Source organism: Festucalex cinctus, chromosome 21 (assembly GCF_051991245.1).
Source record: "Festucalex cinctus isolate MCC-2025b chromosome 21, RoL_Fcin_1.0, whole genome shotgun sequence".
NCBI classification, from domain to species: domain Eukaryota; kingdom Metazoa; phylum Chordata; class Actinopteri; order Syngnathiformes; family Syngnathidae; genus Festucalex; species Festucalex cinctus.
Window position 1 is genome coordinate 13,620,272 of NC_135431.1, and position 28,000 is coordinate 13,648,271.

General features: G+C 38.4%; 1 protein-coding gene across 3 annotated transcripts; it reads left to right on the plus strand.

Annotated features, from left to right (window-relative positions):
• The first annotated feature begins 3 nt into the window (after positions 1 to 3).
• Positions 4 to 28,000, plus strand: evlb (Enah/Vasp-like b). Of its 3 annotated transcripts, none has more exons than XM_077511164.1 (13): positions 4 to 333; positions 18,287 to 18,455; positions 19,429 to 19,606; positions 20,439 to 20,505; positions 22,376 to 22,446; positions 22,533 to 22,771; positions 24,047 to 24,165; positions 24,883 to 24,922; positions 25,049 to 25,100; positions 25,236 to 25,293; positions 25,376 to 25,436; positions 25,521 to 25,578; positions 26,855 to 28,000. In XM_077511164.1, exons 1-13 carry the CDS (start codon positions 329 to 331, stop codon positions 26,890 to 26,892), a joined length of 1,155 nt encoding a protein of 384 aa, XP_077367290.1. In that variant the 5' UTR covers positions 4 to 328; the 3' UTR covers positions 26,893 to 28,000. The 3 variants fall into 3 exon arrangements, with proteins under 3 accessions (XP_077367290.1, XP_077367288.1, XP_077367289.1); XM_077511162.1 differs by lacking the exon at positions 4 to 333 and adding an exon at positions 3,981 to 4,490; XM_077511163.1 differs by lacking the exon at positions 4 to 333 and adding an exon at positions 3,981 to 4,490 and having other exon boundaries at positions 24,886 to 24,922.

Genomic DNA, 28,000 nt, shown 5'->3' on the forward strand with positions numbered 1-28,000 from the left:
AAAATGATGGCATCCCTGTACCTCCGAGCAGCCGCTCTCCGCCCGGCCTGTCGGCCCTGGGACTGCGGCTTACTGTCGTGACACAGCACCACCGCGACTATTTATTTAAAAACACTCACACACAAACACGTTCGACCAGAAAACTGTGGCCAGTCGCGTGGCATTCCCTCCACATTGCCGCCTTTTCTCCTTCCTAGTCCCCCTCCTCCTCTTCCAAGTACTAAGCTAACATCTGCACATTGAGGTGGCGGCAGGAGGCGCTACCAACGCCAGTTTCAACATCACCAAAGAGCCGCTGGATGTTTGACACAGGCATAGGAGAGCTAAGATGAGGTAAGAATAATTTTTTTGCTATTTTTGTGTCTTTGAACAACCCGGTTAAATGCTAAAATTGCCATATTTACACTGAATGTTAGCTCGTGTGAGGGCCTTTCATCACCTGCTCCTGAAATAAGGTGCGCTTGTTGTGATTGGCCGGCCGTGTTCACCGACCACGTACGGACGCATGAGTGTTGAGCATGCGCACAAACCACCCGCCTTTTAATTTGATGTTCACTTCCGGATATTACAACCAATCAGGATCATTGCCCTTGTTTCATGGCAAGCTGCTTTGTTTCTTTCTTTTCTTACTTTTTTATTTGTTTGTTTGGCGATGATTGTGTTATGTAGAGGCCAAATGCATAGTTAAAATTTGTCAATGGTATTAAATGAATTGCCCAGCTGGTATTGATGATATATTTGTTTTCTTGACTGACTTTGTTCTGGTTGCGTGTTTAGCGTCCTCATTGTGACCCAAACCCAACTCGCTCACACTGTCCAATAGCGGGATCGATGTGCGGCACCGAATGTCACCAGCACTGCCTGATGCGTATTGATGGCTTCCATTGTGACCCATATGATTAATAATAATAGTAGATGTTTGCCGGTTAAAATGCGGGACAAGGGCAAAGAGGTGAGCTGCCTGGTTTAGTAACCCTTTCGTAGGCCGTAACTACATTTCAAACTATGAAGGCACAACTTTTAGATACAGTTCATCTTCATTAGATGTCTCAAGTGTAGCTAATATTGCAACGAGTGTGTGTGCCCTGCTTGTGTGCAGCTGCATCCATGGTGACTCATATCAGTGACAATGTTAACAATCATGCAAACGCCCTCTGACAACCTTAACTTGACTGCATATGTCAGGGAAACATCCGGCGTCAGGTGTGAGATCATGTGACCTGTCACTTTAGTGCATTTTGGGTGACATCAGTGCAGGTGGCCAGTAATGCATGGGCGGAATTTGATTTCTGGACTTTCGGTAACCAGAAAACTAAAAATATCATCCATGGAGGAAAACCATATAGGCCTAACGTTGAACTGAATCCTTTCCAAGATGCAGGCCTACCTGCGAAACATACTGTATGCAAATTAGACAAAACTATTTCTACACAAGCAATTAAAAAAAAGTAATGTTGCCATAATGTTTTCCCTATAAATAACGCATAACAGTAAGAATAACCCTGCGTATTTGAATACTGTACTTGTGTGTGTTGCCGGGTAAACTAGGACTAAACTGCAGTGCACAATAGAGCAATGTCAGTGGATCAATTAAAGAATCCTAGTGGCCAAACGCAGCGGGACGCAGCCTGAGAGCTGTGTACTAGAAAGAGAGTGTGCGTGGTGTAAATATGGCAGGGATTTATTGCTTCCAAACCATGATTGCTGCAGAGATTATGATTTATTTATTTATTTATTTTTAGAGCTGTACATCATTTATAATCTGCGTGCATCTGCGAAAGATGAGAGAGCATGTCAATATTAATGGGTCAAAGGTTGGATGACTGGAAGTCTGATTTGATGAAGAGTGTGACCCAGCAATGTCGGGCATTAAAAAAAAATAAAAAATCTTCTGGTGTATGTAGTGACAGTCTACTCAACTGCAGAGAGTACCAGGTATGTGTTTATTGGCAGTTGGAATGGGCATTGGACTAAATTTCCTTGATTATGAGCAGTTAATTTATCGTAGTAGGCCTAAGTGTTTGTCAAAAATGATTTACATTAAAAAAAAAAAAATCATTAGCAAAATAGCTTAATTGCCAAGGTCATTTTTGAATACTTTTCAGAAAAAAAAAAAAAAAAAAAACAACTACTTTAACAAACAAAGAATGCAGTTGCTTCGATTGCAGATTAACCATGACCATGGGTGACTAAGAAATTTGGCAAGGACGCTGGAATTTTTGACTGATATTCTGACTGTCGGTTAAAGATGACTGAGGAAGTTATTAATTTAAAAAGCTAACAAAATGTACTAAAAGTTTAGTACATTTTTTTCTAAATAATTAATAATATATCATTAATATTAATAAAAGTTGAACAACAAACAGCGCGGCGCTAATTCGCGAACCTCCAGGCTTCCGTGCGGTCTCGGACAGGTTGTGACTGTGAAGACAAATTCCTTGTGTGTTTACATACTTGGCCAATTAATCTGATTTTTAATGATTAAATGCTAATGTTTTGTACTTAAAAAATAAATACAACAGAATGGTATTTTGCCAGTGATTTTTTTGCGTACTACCAAAGGATTCCACGTACCACTAGTGGTACTAGTACCACACTTTGGGAACCACTGATTTTGACTGTTATTAATTTAAAAAAAAAAATGCACTAATTTATTTTATGTAGTTATGTAATAAAGTGACTTTTTTCTTTAAATTATGAAAGAAATATTTATTTATATTTTAATTATGGCTGTGCAAGCAATCAATTACAATTTCAACTATTACATTTACAATTAAAAAATCGGCATAATCGTAAAGAAAAATAAAAGATTATTCACAATAATTTTGAGTTGTTTAAATGTAGCCTATATATTTGCACCTTTTTTATTTTTAAAATGACTAATTTAATAAACCTTGTTTGGTCCAAAACGAACTTGTATAATTATTAGAGATGTAACGATATCCAAACATCACAATACGATATTATAATGATATGAAGGTCACGATACGATAATTATCACAATATTGTGGGATGTTGTCGATACAAAAAAGGTCACAATACTGTAAAAAAAAGAAAAAGAAAAAAGAGCTCAGACTAAAAAGACAAATTGTGCTTTTGTGCATAACAATACATATAAACAACCCGCAATCTCCAATAACACTTAATATTGAGCATTTACTTGCTAATGGAAGCACACATTGAGTTCCTCCACATATTGACTGTTCACAAGCATATCACTTGCCCCTTTCATCTGACCATTAGCGTGGATTTTAAACATAGAAGGGCCAAAACATGCCTTGTGAAAATTAAACTGCACTAAAAAAAACTAGCCACCAGAGGGTACTGGAACTGCACAAATGGAAATCAACCTGACTTTTTTTAACAGATGTGCTGCTTTTAATATCGTGACATTATCGTTACATCCCTAATAATTATAGTGTTTCAAAGAAATGTATTTGTCTTAATATTTTTTACACGTTTAAACATATTCTTGTTTTGTGCCAAAAAACAATCCTAATCGTGATTTCAATTATTACCAAATTAATTGTATTTAATATTTTCTTTATAATCGAGCAGCTCTATATTCAATAGCTGTTTTTTAGTCTGATAACTGGCCCCCTATTTTCGAAACTGATTAATCACAATTTACATTTCATGCCAATGTGCTTCCATTCACAGCCACTCGCTGCAGTACATCACTGTCTCATTGTCTCTCTCCACCTGCGTCCTACTACTCTGTTAATGAACAACCTGTGAAAGTGTGTGTATATGTGTGTTTGTCCTGAGATGTGAGCCATCGGATGAATTAAATTCTCCCTCACTCCCTCTCTTTCTCTCTGTCCACGTGGTTTTACGCTCGCCCAATCCAGCAGATGGTAGGGGGAGGTGGTTGATGGTGATGGAGGAGGAGAGGGGAAGAGAGAGAGAGGGAGGGAGGGATGGCAGGACCAGCTCCCGACACAGCTGGGAGGGGAGAAAGGGAGGGGAGGGATGGATGGAGAGGGAGTAGGTAATCCAATGAGACACCGAGAGGAGAGGCAGCGCGAGGGCAACGCCTCAAAGCACCGGGAATCTCTCTCCATCGCACTCTCTCTTTTTTGTCTTTATACGGAGCAACCTCGCTCACTCTCATCCGGATCTTGCCACTGACTGGGATCTAGCTTTTCCTTTCGTTTCCTCGGGAGGGAGGCGGCATTGTCATCTCTGCGGACTGTGGAGTCATCTTTGTTCATTCAAGGAGTTGGGATATAGGTTAGTGGGCCTTTTTTTTTTTTAAGCCACAGAGGAGGTGATGCCTTCCTAGCATTTCAGGTGCTATGTCGCCTCTTGAACTCTGACGTCTTCTACGGAAGCCCGGACCAAGCAGAAAAAGGAGACTGTAAAGGGGGGATTTTGCGTTCTTTATACGCCGACATGGACATCAACCTGCAGTCGCACCGCTTCTACTTCCCGCAGATCTACTGTGCCGAGCCGGGTGCGCAACCGCAGATAAGCGAGTTCAAAGTCAGGTAGGATTTTATTTTATTTTAATTTTATTTTTTTTACAGGAAGTAGTGATTTAGTCTGTGACTGAGTATGGCTCTCCTTCAATGGCTACTGTGGCCTTGCAGAGGGGAGGAGGGGCAGGAGGAGGTGGGGATGCACACTAGCGTATTTGGCCCCCAGGAGCAGCATTGATGGCCAGTGAAGGCGCATCAAGCCGGGCAAGTGCGCTACGGTGATGGTGGCGGCCGTCGGAGGGGCTGACAACGCCGCAGTCGCGTCGCAAACGTGGCGGCTCTCCGGACGCCTCCCCGAGCGCATCCTTTGTTCTCCATGCCGGCATCGGTGCACCTGTGTTGCATCTGCAGGCGGCCCTCGTGTTTACTGCTGACAATTACGGATGTCAATTGTGTGATTTTGTGTAAATGTTACTAAGATGTTACTTTTTAAGCTTGTGGGTAGAAGCGAGTGTCAATCTTTGTGCATAAATGAAATCTGTTTACAGAGAACCCTCTAAACCCTCTAAATTTCTTTAAACATGTTTAAAACACATTGTATTGAACAAGAGGCGGGGCCTGCTGTCATGTGATATTGGTGTGTGAGTGTCTTGGCGTGAGCTGTGACTGACAACAGCTCTTACATTAGTGTGTCCATTGTTTTTGTGTTTTACTGTTCCTCTGGTGTTCAACAAATGGCTGTAAAATGCATTGCTGACCAGGTAGTAGTAGTCGTCTTAGTAGTAGTGCGAGCACTAGCAGCAGATGAAGAAGCTAGCTTAACTGTAGGCTCATCTGGTGACTACATTGTTGCAGTAGCAAACTTTATTTATTGTCATTTTTCTTTTGGTGAATAGCTTCAAAACGTTTGACATTCACACAACGCAATCAGTTGCTCGTCAATTTGGGTATGGCAAGAGTAATGTTGCTAATCTTCCTAACTGGCTAATGTTCAGTTTCACTTCACTGTCATGGAAGGATTTGCCATTATAGAAATTGAACAGGTTTTCCAGCAGAAAAATGAGAAGTCAACCCTCAAATTTATATTTATAATTTATATTCGGCATTCTTTTAAATACTGCCTTTGTAGAATATGAGCTAAGCAACAAAATCCACCCATTTTTATCCATTTCAGGGGGGTGGCCATTTTGCCAGTGAGCCATGATTGGTCATTGCCTGTCTCGAGCAACTGTGATGTCATTTTCAGTCGACAGCAAGTGGCAGCACAAAACAAAATGGATGCTCCCAGATATGGATGCTGATGGGTGGATTTTGCTGCTTACCAGTAAATCATGTCTGTTTCTTAACAGCACAGCTCAAAAACTAGTGCGTCAGCTGCTTTTTTTATTGCGTAACGCCGCCACCTGCAGGCCCGGAGTTGATCATCATTAAACTTTTCCAAAATACAACCAGCTTCAGTGTATTTGTATCGATATTAATTGTAGAATTATTCTCGTTCTTCCGCTTACTTTTTAGAATCAAGTAGGAGTCTCCTGCTATATTTTTTATTCCGTCAAAGCAGCAGTTGTCCTGGCTTTGCAGATTGTGATATGTTTGACCGTGCCTCTTCTAACAGCTCTGATTAGTGCAGCTTTAAGGGACTCAGCTTGGCTAAGAAGCTTTTTCCTTTGGCAGTGGCACCCCGCTGTTGGAACAGGTTTACAGGGCTGTGATGCTTCACTATATCACGGTCACTATACCAAGCATCCTCCCTCATCTCCACTGTTTATGTCGCCCATGTCAATCAAACATTAGCATTAAAAAATGGCAGCTTTCAGCAAGAGTCATACTTGTCAGGGATGGATGGATGGATGGATGGATGGATGGATTAGCTAAGGAGGTGATGGAGAAATATGTTGAGCTTGAGCCGTTATATTATCATCATAAGCCATCATTAGCTTTAATAGTATTTGTCTTTGCCAAGTGAATTCACATTGTCCACTGTCATCATTTTCATAATTGCGCTAACCCTGCAGTTACACCATCTGATAATTAAACACTTTACTAGTAATTACCTAATTACTTGAGTCATGAGGGTTTGTTAGAAAGCGCTATGAGACGCTAAACATTGTGTTAGCATGATTTTGCATATTCATGCTAATGTTGGATGACGCTCGGCTGCAACTGCTAATGATGCTGCTAGCTGGATAGCCCAGCTACAAGACAGTTTGTGTTTTTTAATATGAAGGAATATTAAAGCTTAAAGCAATAATGTCTCATTAGAGAACAATCAAGAGGACACCTAAGTGGATATGAATGTTTGGGCGGGATTATTAGCATTGAAATGAGGCATTTAGCTAGCTCTGCTGTTAGTTTGTTAGATAACAGTGCATTTGTGATGGTTTCAGGTAAGGCAGGGTGATATGGTGTTAAAATAAAATCTCAAATTTATATTTGTAATTTTCCAAGCACTCTTTTTGCAAAACATCATGCCTTTGTCAATGTTGAATTCATTTGACTCTGTGATTGTTCCATCTAGCTTTTTACTTGTCACACTGAAACCAAAGTAAAAATAATTTTGATTCTGTTTTCTGTTTCTTGAGGATTACATCTAATAGTTTTCCAGGATCACTAAAGGGACAGCAAACGGGCGTTATTCCCGTCCACGCGGCGCGCTCCGGCAGATTAGGGCCTAAGTCAAACAGGCGGCGGGGAAAGCACTGTTGGGAATTTGTCACTATTCTGGGTCAGCGGACGCACGGAAGTGATGGGTCACGGCTGCACGCAACAACATGTCCGCCGCGGACGCGTCACAGCCAATTACAGATGTGACTGTGAGACGTCCAAGTCCCGCTGCAATCCAGGGCACTTAGCCTAATGGCCCCTTAGCAAGTTGACAACTGGGAGATGGATCTCATGCAAACACAGATGTGCATCTGAGGTAATCAATCGGTGTCATGGTTCGGATCTCAGCCCTGTTGTGTTTTTGTGTTTCAGTGCCAGTAACGAGGGGGGCGCTCCCCAGCGCCGCACCTGCTCCACATTGGCAATCAGGACTTTAAAAGGACTCCGAGCAGCTCTTGCCGGCTGTCGGATTATTACTTGCTCACCATCGTGTCCAAGTGTTCTCTGCGGTCTCCTGTTGGTAAAACTTGAATTTGCTCTCGTCCTTGGTTTAGTTTTGTATCCACGTGTGAGTATCCGCGTCGCTTTTTGTTGCCTTTACTTGTTTGATTGATTCCGTGTGATATTTCGTGTAGTCCTTGCCGGGTGCAAGTGTTTTCGGTTACGTTAGTGCTCCTTGCCTTTTGCAAGTGTTTTCTGTAATTCATATAGTCTTGCCTGCGAGCAAGCGTTGTTTGTTCGGATTGTCAAAAAATAAATCGAGATTGTATATTCCTCCTCTGAGCCTGCGTTTCTGGGATCTGCTTCTTCATCGACTCTGTCGAGTCATAACAATCGGAGGTCAAATATTGATTTTGGAAGAAATAACACTTACCGTTGTGTTTTTTTTTTTATGTGTTTGTTGTTTAGAGCGTCATCAAGGATGTATTATTGACCACTGTGTCGTTGCGCACATGCTTATTATTATGTTTGATAGATTTGATAATTTAAAACTCTTTAAAGTGAATTTAGAGATCTGTTTCTAAATACAATAATATACATGTTTGAATGAAGATGAAAACATGCACAATGACTGAGAATTACAGTACAGGCATGAGTCGCCAGCTTTGTTTGCGTCATCAGTTATCCAGCGCAAATGTGACATGAAGTTAGCAAGCTTGCTACGCTGAAGAAAATGTGGATTGATATTTACTTGGAAAAAAATATAGTCAGTTTTTTTCACATCAAAATTTCTAGTTAAACTCCTCGTAAAATGTACTTTGAATTTCTGAGTGCGTCATCTTTTACTAGGCTTTTTCAAGTCCCCATTTTTTCAGCGTATGCCTGCAGTCAGAAAATGCATCTTCCCTTCAAATAGTCTGCTGGCATGACTACTTTAGAGCGCCTCGTTGTCAGTTGTGAGTGTGCACACATTACATAGAAAAGGGCAGCATAACAAGGAAGGGGGATTATTATTATTTTTTAATTACTGTCTGACTTGACAGTCAGTGTGTATCAGGGCTTCAGGCTGTCGTGACCGACATAGAGTGCCCTATTGTCATGGAGTGGAAAAGCCCAGCCACTATAGCTTGAAGCGGACATAATTTCACAACTCAATTTTTAGGCGTAAGATGCTGGATGAGTTAGCATAGATTTTTCCAGGTTGTTGTAGTGATATTTGATTGACATGGTGTGGAGAGAACGGCTTGATTTTTTTTTTTTTTTTTTTTTGTTATAAAATATAGCTGACTCAGCAATTTTCCACTTTGTTCATTGTTTGTAAAAGCCTGGATTTTGTGCATTTTTTTTTCATGTTGCTCTTCTGTATAAACAACTTTGACATTTAGCGGTATGTGGGAAATGGACCCGGCATTTTAAAGCCTTTGGCAGTAGTATCACATGTGTAAAAGAGGCCGGTGTGTGTATAGATGGTAATGCCGAGCCAAGGATATAAAAGTTTAACACCTGAAACTAACTTCTCTTGTCTTGTTGAGTTGACGTGAGTTGAATTGTCACTGTCAGACACTGTCATCTAACTGTCACTTTGTTGAAGTGCACACAGTGACATCAATATCTGCTGGGTTCTTTGTAAAAGGCTCTGTCAAATAAATTCCAGACCTTTTGTTACGGCCATTTTGTGGTATCTCTTCGTGAGAAGGACTTCTGAGTCTGTTGAAAAGGGGGTTCTTTTCCCTGCATGTGTTCCCATAAAGCATTAAAGAGTTTCCTGGTTGCTGATGCTGAGAGATGTACAGCAATATCAGCAGGGGGGAGGCAGGAGGAAGGAGGTCGATGTGAAAGTTTAATGAGACGCTTTTATGTCGGCATTATCAAGCACGGTGTCTAAATGCAGCTGAGTTTAAAGCGGTCATAACGAGAAATGTTCTCCAGGCTTTGAGCTTGCATGGACTGAATTGTCAAACCCCCCCCGAAGGTGACTTGAAGGTCATGTCAGCGAAAATAATAAAATGTCCTTAAGCTCCTAATGGAGACGCTGGCGAGACAGACTCCACTCTGGCCAATTTATCAGAGATGGAAAATAACTGAAGCCTGATGTGAACTTTCACTAATAATGTGGCTGAGAACAGGGAGTTGATATCTTACTAAAGAAGAGGCAGCGTTGACTACTTCGGATGATAATTGGGAAAAATCACTTTTTTTTTTTTCAGACTGATACTAGTACGAGTATCAGGTACTGCTACTGATACTTAGGGATGTAACGATATCCAAATATCACAATACGATATTATCACAATATAAAGTTCACGATACGATAATTATCACGATATTGTGGGGGCGTTGGCGATATTTAAAGAAGATTACAATATTGTAAAAAAAAAAAAAAAGAGCTCATACTAAAAAAAAAAGCACAATATTGTGCTTTTGTACATAACAGCAATGCATATAAATCACCTACAATCTCTAATAACAGTGAGGCTCTTACTTGCTAATGCAAGCACACATTGATCGCTTCACAAGCAATTTAGGTCCCCTTCATCTGACAATTAGCATAGATTTTAAACATAGAAGGCCAAAACATCCCTAATGAAAATTAAATTGCACTAATAAACTAGCCACTAGAGTGTGCTAGAACTGCACAAATGGAAATCAGCCTGACTTTTTTAACAGGTGTGTTCCTTTTAAATATTGTTAACATGACGACGACGATATTGTGGCAGTTTCAGTATCACGATATCAGAATATTGCCCTTATCGTGACATCCCTACTGATTCCTTCATTACTTTTGTTATATAAAATTTCATTTAAAGCGGAAGTCAACCCAAACATTGTCATTACAATAATATTTGTGGAAAATGAATAAAGCATTTTAGGGGGTGGGGGGTGGCCATTTTGCAACTCGCTGTCGACTGAAAATGACATCACAGCTGCTCAGTGCCCAGGTAATGACCAATCACGGCACGGCTCAGATTGCTAATGTCACGTGATCAAACTCGGACAACAAGCGAGCCGTGATTGGTTGTTACCTGAGCCCTGAGCAACTGTGATGTCATTCTCCATCGACAGCAGTGGCAAAATGGCCGCCCACTGAGATGGATAAAAATTGGTTGATATACCTGATTAATTCATATTTCACAAACATTAATCAGCATGCCATGTTTTGACTAGTAGGGACACCATATCATTGTAAAGAATTTTTTTGGGGTTGACTTCCCCTTTAACACAATAACAAATAGTAAATAAAGACCTTTCTTTCTAATTCGCCCATTTGTCAAACTGCCGCAGTATAGCGCCAACTACTGCCGAGGAAGACTTAGACGATGTCAGATTTTTTTCAACAATCATTGACTGATTCTATTAATTGATTAATTAAAGAATGTGTCCCATTACTTTGGACCATTTGTGCTGTATTTCGTAATGGAAGTGCCAGCCGCGTCCTCATGAGATATTTGAGCGTGATCATTATGCAAGGATCAGTCAGGATGTGGCGTATTATTGCTCTGTTAATGAGTAGATTGTCGGGTTTTTTGTTTTCTTTTTTTGCTTCACTAACTCATTTATTTATTTATATCTCACCATTGCTCATTCATCTTTTCGTCTCAGCCAGGCAGCCATATTTTCTAGGCCAGAGCCAATATTCTACGGCTGTTGTCATGCCAACAGATTAGCCTGCTCGTGCGTGCTCGCAACATTCTAATCAGTGTATGTGCGTGCGCGTGTGTTTCATTCGGGGGGCTCCCTCCAAATGTCAAACAGCAAGTGGAGTGCGTGTAGTGTTTGAAAATATGAGCATGACGGGGTTTCTTTTTCCATAATTGAAGCCATCAGCGCTGGACCCGCGAGCAAATTCCATGGCCTTAAAAAAGGATTACGTGAATTAGCATTAAAACCGTTGTCAGTGCTCCAAGCGGCCAAATGAGCTTTATGCTGACTTATCCCCTCCCTTTCCAAAAAAATTTCCTGCCAGCTGATTTTTTTTTTTTCCACAGTGGGAAACATTAACAGGATCTGGCTTCTGTTTCCCAGATAGACGACGTAAACATATTCGGAGCCAAAGCACATGCACAATGCTACCGTGTGTATTTAGTACGTTAACTCGCCGGTGGAGTTTAACATTTATTTACATTTCTGTTATATAGTTTACATTTGTGTAAGCGCTAAAGGTGGAAATCTTGCTTGTTTCTTTACTCAAGCAAAATCGAGTTGTGTGGAGTATATTCACCCCAGTAAAAAGGTCAATGAGTTAACTGTAAATACAGCACAAACTGTGACTCCAAAACACTTAAATATCATTTCAAACTTATCTTTACAGAAGTGTATTGCATTCACTTGAAAAAAAAAAAATCTCCTGTTTTTCTAACTAATTTTTTTGGGAGCTTTTTCTTTCTTTTTTTTGGGAATAATTTTTTCCCCATTGTTTTTTGGAGAAAAAAAAATTATGGCAGAAAAAAAAAATTCAGTAAAACAGAAAAAATAAATATTCAGAAAAACAGAAGAAAAAATTACTCAAAAAAACAAAGCTCCCCCCAAAAATTAGTCAGAAAAACAAGACATTTTTTTTTAAGTGAATGCAATACGCTTCCGTATATCTTATTACTTTGCCATAAAAATAAATGGATACAGATTTGATTTAGAAAGAATGCTGCGTAACTTCCACTACGGGAAGGGGAACCGTTTCGATTTGCCAGGAGTTGGCTGCATTCCATCCCACAACGAAGCAAAATACCAAAAGAATGAAAACTCCACCCATCCACAGTTAAGACTTTGCGCTAGATTTGCCAGTGGAGTTTAACATCTATTTACATTTCTGTTCTGTAGTTAGCATTGATCTTAGCATCAATGTAGTTTACATTTGTGTAAGCGCTAAAGGTGGAAATCTAGCTCGTTCCTTTAGTCGAGTAAAATCAAGTTGTGTGGAGTACATTAACCCCCGCCCCAAAAGGTTTATGAGTAAACTGTAAATATAGCATAAACTGTGACTCCAAAACCTTAAATATCATTTCAAACTTTTCTTATTACATTACCATAAAAATAAATGGATACAGATGTGATTTTGAAAAACTGCATTTGCGCATGTGGCAAAAATACTCCATAACTTCCACTACAGGGAGGGGAGCCGCTTCGATTGGCCAGGAGTCGAGTGTGTTCCATCTCACAACGAAGCAAAATACAAATTAGACTGCCCTTTGCGCTAGAATTGCACTGGGTATGAAAATGTGTTAGTGATGGGCTGGCAACCAATCACTTGTCTGAGGCGTTTTCACTGCGCAACAGCTGAGCGTCATTAGCAGAAGTGGCTCATTTTTCTCGGTGGCAGTTTCTCCGTGGAGCCTATTTAGCTGCAGTTTAGTCCATTTTCTATTAGAGCTAATGTAGCTCTAGCCGGGTGTGTTTATAAATGTTTCAATCCTCAGCTGTTCTCTACTCCTCTGCTTCATGAAGCTTTCATAGTGTCAAGCAGAGGATGCACTCAGACGCACACGCACACATACAGTCGACTTTATACACGGAAGATTTCGTTAAGACAAAAACACAAAACAGTTTGTTGACTGTTGTGGGGATTTGGACGTTACCACGGAGCAGCTGCCGAGCGCTACAAAGACACCTTCTGTTAGCTCGTCCTTTAGCGACACTGTGATGGAGTGTGTGAGAATCAACAACTGTAGCGCACAGAAAATAAACACAAATTGATGACTGTTTATATGTCTCAGTGGGCTGTGTAGTTCCACTCTAACATTTATTATTTTATTTTATTTATTTTTTTAATAATTATAACGTGTCTGTAAGGGGGGTAAAAAAAATCACATTACTACGAGTCCGAACGGTCCTTATCGGGGTAAGGCAAGGCAGCTTTATTTATATAGTGGCACTGGTAACTCAATCTGCTTTACATAATTAAAAGTGCAGAAATAAAAGATAACAAACAGTGCAAGAAAAAGATTGTTAGAAGTTGGAATGTTCCAAGAATAAAGTTGATATTAGGGATGGATGAGTATGCGCCGATACCCGGCCTAATTTCAAGGTATCGGTACTCGCGACTAGGGGTGGGAACCTCTGGCTACCTCACGATATGATACGATATGCGATACAAGGCTCACGATAACGATTATCTCATGATATGACGATACCGCCATTATCGATATATTGCTCAGGTAATAAATCCACGATAATCTATGATAAAACTACTACTACTACTAATAATGATAATAAATTAATTAATAATAAAATAAATATCAATAAATAATAATAAAAATAAACAAATAACAAATAATTCATCATATAAAAAAATAATATAAATACATATAATATATAAACATATTTACATATATGTGTATATATATATATATATATATATATATATATATATATATAAATAATAATGAATAAAAAAATAATAATAAAACTTAGCTGATGAGTCTTCTTCGCCTGAAGACATGCGTCCATTTCCCTGCCACTCTTACCAAGCGCTCCCCCTAGTGGCCCGCCAAGCACAAATATCACGATACTTGCGTAGACGTATCGATAATCTATTGGGAGACAAAGTATCACGATTTATCGTAATATCGATATATCGTCTCACTCCTACTCGCGACGGTGGCTGATACCAGTATCGGCTGCTCTCCAATAGGTGTTTTATATCAGGAACTAGAAATTAGAAATTAGAAGAAGAGAAATTTGCCATTATTTTCATGCAATTTTAAAGAAAAATCCAATAGGTCTTTCTTTAAAATGATCTGCATGTCAAAATATTCCCAGCTCATCCCAGAATTATCTTTGTTTTGATATGTTATACCGCACATCATTTTCATGAGAAGTCAAAATTTTCACACATGCTCATAAACACACACCAGAGGATGCAGCCATGTGTTTAATTTATTTTCTTTAACTTGTCGACTCAGTTCAACTTTTAAACGCCGCTTCTCAGCAACTGACAGAAAATGGCGTCGAAGCGTCCCGGCGGCATTGAAAGCAGCATGAATAAATGAGGCTCCTGTGCTAAAAGAGAAGCAAAGAAGGCGGATCGGAGGGGAGGAAACGGAAACACACACACACACACACACACGCGATACACTCGTACGCAAGCAGAGTAACTCGGATCAAATATGAATAGTTTCTCCAGGAGACATGAATAAGTCACACACACGCACACACTTTAAATGTCACCCGGGCTGCCACAGTGAATTCTGACAGAAATCTCAGCAAGGCGCTCATGCGGGAGGAAGCAGGGAGTTATTAATAACATGACTTTTATTAACACGTTTTATACGTTTGACTGACTGTCAAAAAATCAACCTTAGAATATTTGGGATGACTTTGCAATGACTTTGTTAAAACTGACCTTAACGGAAGGTGTGAGGCACATTTGTAGTTAAAATGCTTTTTCTTTGGCTTTTTGTAACCGTTTAACATAACATGATAGCACTCAACTTTAGCTTAACTTGATCACGGAAGATGTCACACACACACACACACATATATATATATATATATATATATATATATATATATATATATATATATATATATATATATATATATATATATATGCCAAAAATATATTGTAAAATTACGTCTTTATCCATGCAAAAGTTTTGTTTTAATTCCCACTTCACTCTTGTTCAATTACAATTTTATTCTTGTAAAATTTTAACTTTTTTCCTGTGATATTTTGGCTTTACTGTGGTAGATTAAAATATTAAATATTTCTCTTAATATGACTTGCAAGCCTTTAAATTGTATCTTTTTTTCTGATACTTTTACTTTGTCATATTATGCCTTTATTTTCATAAAAGTTGGATTTCAATCTCCAATTTTGTATGCATATAATTAGTACTTGTGTTGTTTAAATATTACGATGTTTTACTCACAAATTACAACTGGCCTCTTGTAATGTACAACTTTACTTTCATAGAATTGTGCTTCTTTTTTAGTAGGATTATAAATTTATGCGTGTAAAAATTACTTTTGTTATATTCTGACTTTCTTCTCACAAATGAGCAATCGTTAAAATTGTAATATTTGTACTTCATTCTTGTAAAATGGCAACTTTAAACTTGTAAAATGACACATTTTTTTCTTTTAATGGTTTTTTTTTTTTTAATCTACAAATATTCCCTAATAGTGTGTAGATGCCACAAGATGGTGTAAAAACATTTAACTCATTCACTCACAGCCATTTAACTGAATTTTGCAAGGCCCACAGAATATTGTGTTCTATTGTTATAAAAGCATGGAATCTACCAAAAGAAAGATTAGAGTCTCTTCTTTCATCAGGAAAAAAACCCTGTTTTTATCTGTTTCCGTTTTGCAGCAATTAGCATTACAATATAGCAAAGTTTCATCATTATTCCCAAATCAGTTTTAAACAGTGGGGGAAAGAGCCTTTTGCAACATGGCCCTGGTTGATCTCTTATACTCTGCTGCCACCTGCTGGCCGTTTTTGTGGTAACTACCTTTGCTTCAAGCATTCTTTTCAGTTCAGAGGCTGCATCAAAGCCTTCTGTATGCTCTAGCATAGAAAAACAAAAAACATAAATACGTCTTTGGGAGCATGGCAATATTTAAAATCGAACATTTGTATACGTTTTTGGGAGCAAATTAGTTAATGAACCCATGTTACGTAAATGATGGTATTCAGTCAAATTATTCAACTCAAACAAACCACCTTCATTAGGCTAATCAGCAGCGTTAGCTACTATAGCTAGCATACTAGTCTAAATAACAGCAAAAAATGATGTGAGATCACACAAATATGCACACTAGCATTTTACAAAAATGGTATTAAGCAATTAAACTCACCTTATATCACACCCCAATTAGTAGCACTGGTAGAGAAGCCGAAGTTCTCACTTTTGATGGTACACGAGGTGCGTTCTTTGCTAGTACGTAACTTCTAACGACAGTCACACATAACTAAGATCATCAAAATATCAATGAATGGCTCAAAGTGACGCAATGCAGTTGTCCAACCAAAGTGACGATTGTTCAATCAATACAGTGTAATCAGTTCATTACACTGAAACAAACGTGAATAAATAAAGTGTTCATTAACATATCAGTTCATCTACTCTCAGCCCTTTATCCTCGCTTACGCTAATTGTGTAAACCAAATGCAATCAGGGGCTTGTCCAGCATCTGCTGATGTTTCTTAATGAGACAGTGTATGTGTGTGCGTGCGTGTGCGCGTGTGGCCTCCAGTGTTGTGTCTGGCTGCTTTGTCCATCTGACTGCGTTTATCTCTGCTCACTGTGGCGCCCTTTGTCGCCCCACTTTCCCCTACTGTAATCACACACACACTTGTACCATGCGTTTCGCAGACAAAAGACACACGTGCAAAAGGGGAAAGGCGTTAATTAAATGGAATTACTTAGAAGGCCGGGAACAAAAACAACGGACGAGGAGCAAGAAAACAAACTTGACTTGCAAATGAGACGAACAAGACGAGAATGAAGAGAAGAAGATGATGTCCCATCTGCGTCTTTGCCTCTCCGCCGAGCTAAAATTAGACCATCGACCCTGGGGGCAAAGAGAAAAAAGCTGCGTCAGAAAAGAGAAGGGAAGGTAGTTTGAAAAGTGAGAGAGAGACAGCACATTGGAAGGAATTATATTATTATGCACAAGCACAACACAGTAAGCACATCCGACACAGTTCTGAAGTTGACGTTTTGAATTCTTGTGTGGAGTTTTCATGTGTTCCCGCTCGTTCCTACATTGCAAAATTGTCCATAGTTGTGAACATAGGAATCAAAATCATGTGACATTCGCAAGCTGAGCAGTGATTGGTCGAGACTGGAGCCTTAGCAGCTGTGATGTCATTTTCAGTGGACACCAAGTGGCAAAATGGCCGCCCCCTGAGATGGATAAAACAGGTGGATTTTGCTGCTTAATAAAGGGATTGAGTCATTTTCGGCAGTAAAAAGTTAATATTTAGTTGACAATTAATTTCAAAACTTCATTTTTTTTTTATATACAATTGATACCTTTAAAAATGAATTCTTCTATTTGCTGTCGACTGAAGATGACATCACCTGTGCTGAGAAAGTAAGTAAAGACCAATCATGGCTCATTTTGCTGACCAAACCCAGAAAACAGGTGAGCCATGATTGGTCGTCTTTTGACAGTTGGCAAATAATTTTACATTACTGCCAGTGGCAAGAGGTGGCAGTAATACACCAAAAGTATTAACCAACCACCACAAAATAAGAGACCAATCATGGCTCAGTTTGCTGACCAAACCCAGAAAACAGCTGAGCCATGATTGGTCATTTCTCAAATCCTCAGCACAGGTGATGTCATATTCAGTCAACAGCAAGTGGATATTTTTTTTAAGGTATCAATTGTATATGAAAAGTAATCAAACTAATTCTGGACAAAATATTAACTTTTTACTGTTGAAAATGGCTCAATGCGTCAAGTATCCCTTTAATTCATATTCCACAAGCACAATACTAATCAGTACCATGTTCACACATAGAACATTTTTGGGTTGACTTTCCCTTTAAAAAGGCAGACTTCTTTTTTTCAGCTTCATGTGTTGGATGGCTCATTTTGTACTGTAGCCAGGAGATAATTAGCGTAGCGTAGCATAAACACAGGAAGCCGGGAGAAGACGCCGACCACCCACTGCCTCTAAAAGTCGCTAATGGTCGATGTTTTTCTGCTCGTTAAATGAAAGTTGCACACTGGGCAGACTGGAAAGAAACAGGTTGTGGTTAATTAAGCTTCCTTTTCAGGTGCAAGGCAGCAATGTGACATGTCATTATATTCTTCTATGTGTCTTAATTAGTTTGTTGTTTTGTCCCCCTCCCCCTGCCCCCCACCAGCGAGCAGAGCATCTGCCAGGCGCGGGCCTCGGTCATGGTTTACGACGACACCAGCAAGAAGTGGGTTCCTATCAAGCCGGGTCAGCAGGGCTTCAGTCGCATCAATATCTACCACAACACACCCAGCAACACCTTCAGGGTGGTGGGGGTCAAGCTGCAGGACCAGCAGGTGTGTCATGGCGTTACCTGTCAGTCTACTGACGCACACGCAGAAACCAATTACCTTTCTAGGCATTCACAGACACACATGCTGTAATCATCTTCCTATACATTCACATACAAGTCATATAAACTGTCTGTTCACAAGGACAGATAGAGGTTTTTTTTTTCGTTGTACTTTAAAATGGCTTACCATAAATAGAATCCTGCATCTCATCGTGACCAAAGGTAGAACCCTAGTCGTTTATTACGCCGTTTTGCTGGTGTAATTACTTTTTGTGGTGTAAGGAAGCCACATGCTAAGCTAGCGATACGTCATATTACTGCCACTTGTGGCCACTGGCGGTAATGCAAAATTATTTGCCGACTGTCAAAAGAAACACAACCTGATGAGGGAATGGGGATTTTGGTGGTCAGTCCAAGCTCCAAGTTTAAAATTATTATTATTATTATTATTATTAATTTTATTTTATTTTTTTTAAAGTGTGATTTATTGTCCGAAAAATCTGGTATATACAGTAGCCTACATGTAAAATTGAGTATGTCCATTACCACACATTCACACGCACGCACACACACACATAAAAATAAATATTTGTCCATAAACGTACACACATAATAACATTTTTACATGTGTCATTTATATATGCTGTTGAATTAATTGTAAAATTGTTATGTTGAAAATGTCTTGGCTGTTTGCTGTCATTCATTTTGTGTTGATTAGGGGCAGATGTACGTTTCACTTCTTTCTGTCCTTTCATTTTTTTCAGAGTATATATAAAAATTTTGTCCATCCAGTCTCATGCGAAAAACGTCAACTTCTGTCCATTCGCACATAATTTAAACATCCGCTTCTCTATTCACATACAGTACCAGTTAAAAATTTGGCTAGTACCATCGACACCAAGTGTGAATTTATATCTGTCCATGATCACATAGTCACTCAAAACTGATATCTGACGTGTCTCCTCCGATGTACTCAGGTGGTTATTAACTACTCCATCGTGAAGGGGCTGAAGTACAACCAGGCCACTCCAACCTTCCACCAATGGAGAGACGCCCGGCAGGTGTATGGCCTCAACTTCGCCAGCAAGGAGGAGGCTACCACCTTCTCCAACGCCATGCTCTTCGCCCTCAGCGTACTCAGCGCCCAGGACGGAGGTGGGTCACTACCCATAGCGCATCATGGCGTATGCTTCATCGTCCAGCTGTCCCAAGATGTTTTTCCCACAAAGCAGCATATTCACAAATATGTATTTATTTAATTCTTATTTGCATTAAATAAATTAATGTCACTGAACTGAGGTCGTGTGAGGGCATATTTCCTCCACATGGTGGCGCTGTAGCCTCCCTGCCTCTAATGCGAAGTCACCACCTCCTCTCTAATTGTATCAATTGTAGTGGGAACATGACTCCGGGGCGCTCGCCGCACTTCTGCCGCCCTGGAGGTTTGCGTTACATGACAGATGATCTGTGGATAGTTGTCGAGTGGGGGAGGGGCAAAAGTGAGGTGGTCAGGTGAGGCGATAATGGAGGAGGAGGTGGAAGAGCAGGCCGAGGCGAACTATGGTAGGCAGCAGCGAGTGGATTTGTCAGTGCTTGTGTGTCTGCTACAGTCGCTTCCTCTTCTTCGGCATGTCATGTAGGTGCACTATTGTATATCTAATCATTGTGTGTCGTATCTTATGTGTGGTGTTGTTTGATATGTTGACATGTTTAAAGACGATTAGAAAGCAATTCAGGTCAGCTAGTGGTGGCCAACATCAATATAGTGAGATACAATTTGGTCCTTTGTTTACAACGGTGCTTCAGTATATTTGTCCCTCCTTTAAAATGTGTTATTAATCAAATAATGCATCATAAAGGTGGAAGTTTTGGTTTCAATGTATTTAATTGCTCGTGGTTGTGTGCTTAATTGACTTTATTGCTTGTTGTAGATGTTTCATCTCGATTTCACCTTATGTGCTTACTAACTCCTCCGTTTTTTGCACAGGTCCAGCTGTGCAGCGCCAAGTCCAAAATGGACCAAGCTCAGAAGAGATGGAAGCCCAGAGAGCAAGGTGGATAGTTTTCATGACATACAGTATACTCTTTTTCTGGCAGATTAATTGGCTTTTTTTTCTTTTATGTTTTTTTTTTTTTTTAACATATAAACACATTGCAATGTAGGACAAATCTAATTCCCACGCTAAAAAAAATTGGCACAAAAAAAAAATCTGATTTTTAGCTCTGTTGTAAATGTAAACAAATATGGTATTATAGGACACAGTTTACTTTAGTTTTAAAAATAATCAGTTATAAGAATTTTACTCTGTCGAATATCTGCAGGGCCAGAAATATGTATATACGGGGAAAAATGGTGATTGATATTTACTTGAAAAAATCTAGTAGTTTTTTTTTCGCATCAGAAATTGTACTTAAACTCCTTGTAAAATTTACTTAGAATTTCTGAGTGCATCAACCTTTATTAGGCTTTTTCATGTAAATATCACTCCTCATTTCTAATAGTGCTATCTTGATTTATGAGAGCCACAAATTTTAGCCGTCTTGGATTTCAGATACAAAAAAAAAGAGCAATGAAGTTATTATAATTGCCCTCACATGGGGTCAGCAAGAGCCAAAGTCCCCGATGCACTTTCGCATCCAACTAAATACATCAGTTCGGAAACAACTTGGACTTTATAAAACCAGTTTATACCTGCGTTTTTGGGGTGTCTGGAACCTATTCATGGCATTTCACTACATTTTAATGGGGACAATTGATTTAATATACGAGTAAAGTGAGTTACTAGCTACTAGGGGTGTGAATTGCCTCGTACCTGACGATTCGATTCGTATCACGATTCACTGGTCACGATTCGATTCGATACCGATTAATCCCGATACGAATTTATAAGTCGATTGTTGCGATTTTTTTTCATTCAAATTTAGAAAATACTAATCAGTAAGCTTGTAGAGTGTAAGATTTATATGAAAATGTATTATTTATTTATCTGAAATTTCAGTCTTATAGAGGTTGTAATCTGTTTCATGTTTAAACAGCATTAAAATAAAATATTAAGGCTTAATGTTCCGTTCATATAACATTCTTCCATGCTTAAGGTGTGAATCCTAAAAAAAAAAAAAAAAAAAAAAAAAAAATCGATTTTGCCTATTATTGAATCGATTCGAGAATCGCGCGATGTAGTATCGCGATATATCGCCGAATCGATTTTTTTTTTAACACCCCTACTAGCTACCAAACAAATTGAACTCTGAAGTCAAGCTGCAACTGCATCAAAAACGAATAATATCACTGATAGGGAAAATAAAAGCCCCCAAATCCTCTTTGCTGTTCCGAATGGTGATGTAATCCTTTTCGGGAAAAAAAAATAAAAAAATGGCCCCGCTCTCTGAATTTAAGACAGACCTTTGACCATAAAATCTCCTCGCCCACCCAAATAACAATCATTTCATGTCTGTATACCGTTAGTATTGTTTTACAAGTCACTTTCCAAGTCATGTACTAGCACAAAAATGTATCTGAAAATTCATCGTGTTGACTTGTTGGAATAATGAAGTGCAGTTTTTAATTTTTAGCATATTTAAACCAACTAAAAAGGAAAAGCGTGGTAGTGAATTATCTCCAAAAGCAGCCGATGAACTCCGAGTGAACCTAAAGACAAGAGCGGTAGTGTTGAGGATTAGCCAGCTGTGTGCGCGCGCTTGTGTATGGGTGTGTTTGTGTCGAAGTAGACATTGTGTCTGACTGCATGTCACACACATGAACTCCAAGTTCTCAGATGCGCAGACAGTTGAGCTACGTAACAATACACTATACTTTCTCACTAAATTTAAACAACAGAAGTTAAATTTCCGATGTACCAAGCAACACAAATAAACAGAAGATTCTTCAAATGATGTTTTTGTGTACTGTGCGTGCTCCTGCAGGCAGATGATGGAGCAACAGCAGCAGCAGATGCAGGCCCACATGGAGCGGGAGCGACGCTCGTCCAACTCAGGTAGTAACGTCACACAGCGATGATGTCATATACAACCAAAATGGCCGCTCAAGAACCCGCCCCTTGCTGGTTCTTCTACCATCCAGGTTCTCCTTTCCAAGGCCACCCCGCTGTGCTCTCAGTGGCGCCCCCGGTTGTACCTCCCCCTGCGTGCATGGCAGCGGGCCCTCCGCCTCCACCACCGCCCCCTGGACCTCCGCCGCCCTCCGCCGGGGCCCCGCCTCCGCCGCTGCCGCCGCCAATGACTAGCCAAGGGGAGGAGCCGCCAGCCCAGACGGGGCTCGCCGCCATGATCGCCGGCGCCAAGCTGCGGCGTGTGCAAAGAGTGAGGCCTGTCAAACTTAATGATGACATTATAAGATATGTGATTGTTATTATTAGATATATAGTTTTACATAATATACTTTGCATTTATTGTATTTTTTATTTATTTTATTACATTGCTAATATTATTAGTGTATATAAAAAAGTTAAATAACATTATGTATTTTATTAAATCATTAATTAGTTTATTTAATTTTAAAATAAATGCATAAAACAAAATTATTTTGCATATACATTACACTTTTTAATTTATTTTATTAAATTGTACATTTGTAAAATGTAAAAAAAATACAATAAATGTTCCATTCTTATTTTTATAGCTTACATTACATTTATTGTATTTTTTTATTTATTTTGTTACATACTTTGCTCATATTTTTAGTGTATATAAAAAAGTTAAATAACATCTATTTTAGTAAATAATTTATTAGTTTATTTCATTTTAAAATAAATACATAAACCAAAACTATTTTACATATACATTACACTTTTTAATTTATTTTATTAAATTGTACATTTGTAAAATGTAAAAAAAAAAAATACATAAATGTTTAATTCTTATTTTTGAATATCATGACAATATAAGAATAGATAAGAAATAAATGGATAGGAAATAATAGAAAAATAAAAGCTTTACATATAAAATAACTCCTTCAATTTTATTTGTAAATAAGATTTAAAAAAATGTTTGAGGTTTGAAATTTTGAAATGATTAATTATAATTTAATTGTTTGTTAATATTGTTTCATAGTATTATTTTTTTATTGATAAAAGAAACTATGCATACATAAAGTAGCTGTAAAAGTCTACACACCACTGTTCAAATGCCATTTTTTGTGCTATTGAAAATGAGACCAAAATAAAGAATTTCCAAACTTTTTCCAGCATTTACATGACAACTCTGATCATCTTTTTAAGAGACAAAGTATTTTTTTAACCTGAAATAATATGGCAAGTGTGCACACCCTCTCAAAAGTGAGGATGTGACTGTGTTCAGTTCAGTTCACCAGCTGGAACTGAGGCCTTTTCAAAAAAGCGTTAAAAAAAAAGCCTGCTTAGAGCAACTGAACATTATGTGGTGTTAATCTCTGACTCCCAGTTAACAGTAGTTTAAATATGATTGGTTAATTCGGAACACAGCCACATCCTCAGTTTTTAGAGCGTGCACAACTTTTAAAATGATTTAGCTTGGTCTGATTTATCTTGAATGTTTTACCTCATCTACAAATGACCTCCCCATCTGTCCGTTTTAACAATCTTGCTGTACTCTCACCAGCCAGAGGAGAGCTTGTCCAACTCGTCTAGTTCGTCCAGCGGCAAAAACAACGAAGTCAACCGAACGAGCGGCGGCAACGGAGGACTGATGGAGGAGATGAACGCTCTTTTGGCCCGAAGGTCAGAAAGAACATTTACAGATTCACTTTGGTTGCCTTGTTTTGAGGTTACCACATATGTATATATACCACATGTCTCATATCACCTTCTTATTTAGTAAATAAAGAATACTTTATTAAAACAAACAGTCATGAAAATGAAATAGAATAGAAGAAAGTAACTGTTTTTGCCACATTTTTGCATCAGTTCAATGGACAACATAATTCTCCTTTTTGGTGTACGTGCTTTGGCCACTTGGGGGCAGTATAATACAGACATATTGATAAGCTGTACATGGAGATGGTCTCAGCTTCTCAATATTAGTCGTTCTCCGTAGAGGATAAATAATATATGCCTGTGAGTAATTCTTGTTTTATCTTTCTTTATGTGCTGCTCCAGTGTGTGTTTAATTAAAAATCACCCCAACACTGATGCTGTTGCAGAGCCTGTCTATGGCAATTCACATTATGTTAGCATTAGGCTAGCAGACTGCAATGCAAAAAATATGGGGTTGTTTTAAATACACAATTTGTAATTCTCTTTGTTTAGTTTGAGAGTAAACTTCAGCTAGGAGAGGCAATAAACAGCTTGAAGTCTCATTTTTAAAGAATTATCTTCCATTTGCCAAAATTACAAAGCACGACTGTGTCTTAATTTTATTTACATACTTTTTCTTTTTCTTTCTTTCTTTTTTTTCTTTTTTTACTTTCCTAACATGGCACCTTCTCTTGCTCCCAGAAGAAAAGCAGCATCAGAGAAGCCAGATGACAACCAAAGTGTGAGTGTGCGCCTTATCCCTCAATAATTATGATCTAATATTTAAAAATTATCATCACTAAATGTCAGAAACACGTTTTAAAAAAAAACACAAAACATATTGTGTCGTATGTGTGTCTTAATTCAGGATGACCTAAATTCTTCCTCACCCAGCACAAGGGGGGGTCAGAACGCCACAGGTGAGCTAGCATTATTATTAGCATCGCATGAATATCTTGGTGCGTGATTGCATTTTATTTAATTATTTGGGAGATACCAGATGTTTTACTGTTGTTTTCATGCTAACATGAATGTTACGCATCTTGTTCTTATAGACGGAGCAAAAAAGCCGTGGGAAAGGGCCAACTCTGCAGACAGGGCCATGGCTTCAAGGTGAGAGAGAGATAGTGTGCTATTGTAACGCAGAATCATGTAGAAAATGTATTTAATATTTGCTTTATTGACGACTACGTAGGGTACGGCCTGCAGGGAGCGGCGGCGACGCAGACTCGATAGACATGGATAGGATGAAACAGGTAAGCGGTCACTTTAAAATTAAGGATTAAATTAAAAAGACGATGTATTTGTTTTAGAAAAGACTGATGTGTGTGTCCCTTTAGGAAATCTTGGAAGAAGTGTTCCGCGAGTTGCACAAAGTGAAAGAAGAAATTATTCACGGTGAGCGCTACCTCCGTTGACAATGTAAAATCAATCAATAAGAAAAAGTAATTATGAATGACAACTTTTTTTTTTTGTTATTACATATCCCATTCATTTTGTGCTATGAAATAGTATTGGGGCCACGCTGACATTTTTTTTTTATTACAGCACAAGATTAAAAGACATATATTTTCGAGATTAAAGTTAGAAAATGTTGAAAAAAAATTAAGTCACAATATTACAAAATAAAGTACGAGAATAATGACTTATATTTTCCAGATGAAGTTGAATAAAGCTGCATTTTTACAAGGGCAAAATAAAATGAAATTTCAAAAGGCTTATCTATGCACGTCAATTGGATTAAAGTTGTAATTTACACTTGTGACCACTGGGTGGCACTATATGCTGTCTAAGAATCAATAAACGAGAACCTAGATCCTGAAATTGCATTTATGTTCCACAATCTCTTGCAAAAAATAAATATGAAAATATACAGACGCAATCAATGATTCATTATATTCAAATAAATTGTGGGAATTCATTGAAAACATATCTACGTAAAGTCTAAGCTCTTATCAAAGCAAATATCTTACTGTTTTGGCTTTTTTTTTTTTTTTAAATATTAGGGATGTAACGATATCCAAACATCACAACACGATATTATCACAATATAAAGGTCACGATACGATAATGATCACGATATTGTGGGGAGGTTAGCGATACTAATAAAGGTCACAATATTGTCAAAAAAAATATGAGCTCATACTAAAAAAAAGCCCACAAGATTGTGCTTTTGTAAATTGCAGCAATGCATATGAACAACCTACACTCTCTAATAAGACTTAATATTGAGGCACTTGCATGCTAATGCACGCACATATTAAGTTCCTCCACATATTGACTCAGTTCACAAGCATATTACATTCCCTTCACCTGACCATTGGCATAGATGTTAAACATAGAAAGCCAAAACATCCCTAATGAGAATTAAATTGCACTAATAAACTAGCCACCAAATGGAACTCAACCTGACTTTTTAAACTGATGTGTTCCTTTTAAATACGGTGATATTGTGGCAGTTTTAATATCACGATATTGCCCATATCGTTACATTCCTAAAAAATATACCTATGAAGACAGATTTATTGCAGTTAGCTGATGTAACGGACGTGAAATCAGAGAGCTGCTAATGGGTATTTCTGATGATACAAAACAATAAATCAAATAATTGTCTGATCTGCTTGTATGTCATATTTATTTCAAATTTTTTGTTTGTTTTTTCCCTCCCCCACAGCCATTAGACACGAACTCAGTCGAGTGAGTACGACATAATGTCACCTATCCGATGATGAGGAGGAGGAGTCAGGCCCAAACTGTGACGTCTGCTGTGGGGCCGAGGAGCCGCCGTAGCTGCCATGTTTTTGAAATGTGCATTGACTTGAGGGGAGGCGCCGTGTGTGTGAGTGTGTGAAGAGACTGTCACTTCTTTACATTTCTGTCTCCTTGTTTGCCCCTCTGTCTTTGGCGTGAAAAACATGAGAAAATTCAATATATTCAAATAGTTTTATGGTGTCCAGGAGTTTATTAAACACAAAGAATTATCATTAGCCTTACTATCATATTCTTCATTATTGATATATGATTATAGGGGTTTTGTCATTAAAAATGAGGGTCAACGCAATGAATATAATAAACACAATCCCTCCCATTCGTTTTCCATAGCACTTATCCTCAGTAAGGACTGGAACTGTAGCCTATTCCAGGTGACTTCGGGCAAGAGGCAGGTTATACCCTGGACTGGTTCGAGTCCTAAATGAAGCTAACATGCATGTTTTTGAAATGTGGGATTAAAATACAGAAGCCTGACAACATGAAAACTCCTTACAGGGAAGACCAGAGCCAGGATTCTAAACCAGAACCTCAGAATTGTGAGGCAGACATGCTAACCACAAGATCACTGTGCTGTCCATCAGAAAAGTCATTAATTTTAAGTATTTTTATTGTCTCCGGGAGTTTATATTTTTATTACCCTTGTTATCATAATTCTCAGAGGGTTTTCGTGTATAACAAGAATATGATAGTAAAGATAATATTGGACATTTTTATTAATTTGCTTTTATATTATTTACACAATCCAAATCTCTCTCTCTCTTTTTTTTTTTTTTTTTAAGGATTTTGTTAATTTTTATTTTGGACCAAAACAGCTAAATGCCTCTTTTGACCAACAACAGCCACTGCAAAACGTTTTTTAAAACAAAAATAACACACCTGAATATTTGTGATCATGTTGTTAATAAAAAGTTGGCTGCAAAGTATTGTTCATTCTGTTCTCATTATGATGACAAAGTGCTTCCTCGTTGAAAAATTGATTAATAAAAAAGAAGAAAATGCACTGTGTTTTGAAATGCATTCAAATAAAACTGAACGTCTTGGATACAGA

Excerpts from the sequence above, each read along its gene's own strand:
- evlb (XM_077511162.1), top strand. The coding sequence starts at position 4,396 with ATGGACATCAACCTGCAGTCGCACCGCTTCTACTTCCCGCAGATCTAC. Across the intron at positions 24,166-24,882 it reads AACGCTCTTTTGGCCCGAAG|AAGAAAAGCAGCATCAGAGA; the intron begins GTCAGAAAGAAC and ends TCTTGCTCCCAG. Across the intron at positions 25,437-25,520 it reads ACATGGATAGGATGAAACAG|GAAATCTTGGAAGAAGTGTT; the intron begins GTAAGCGGTCAC and ends GTGTCCCTTTAG.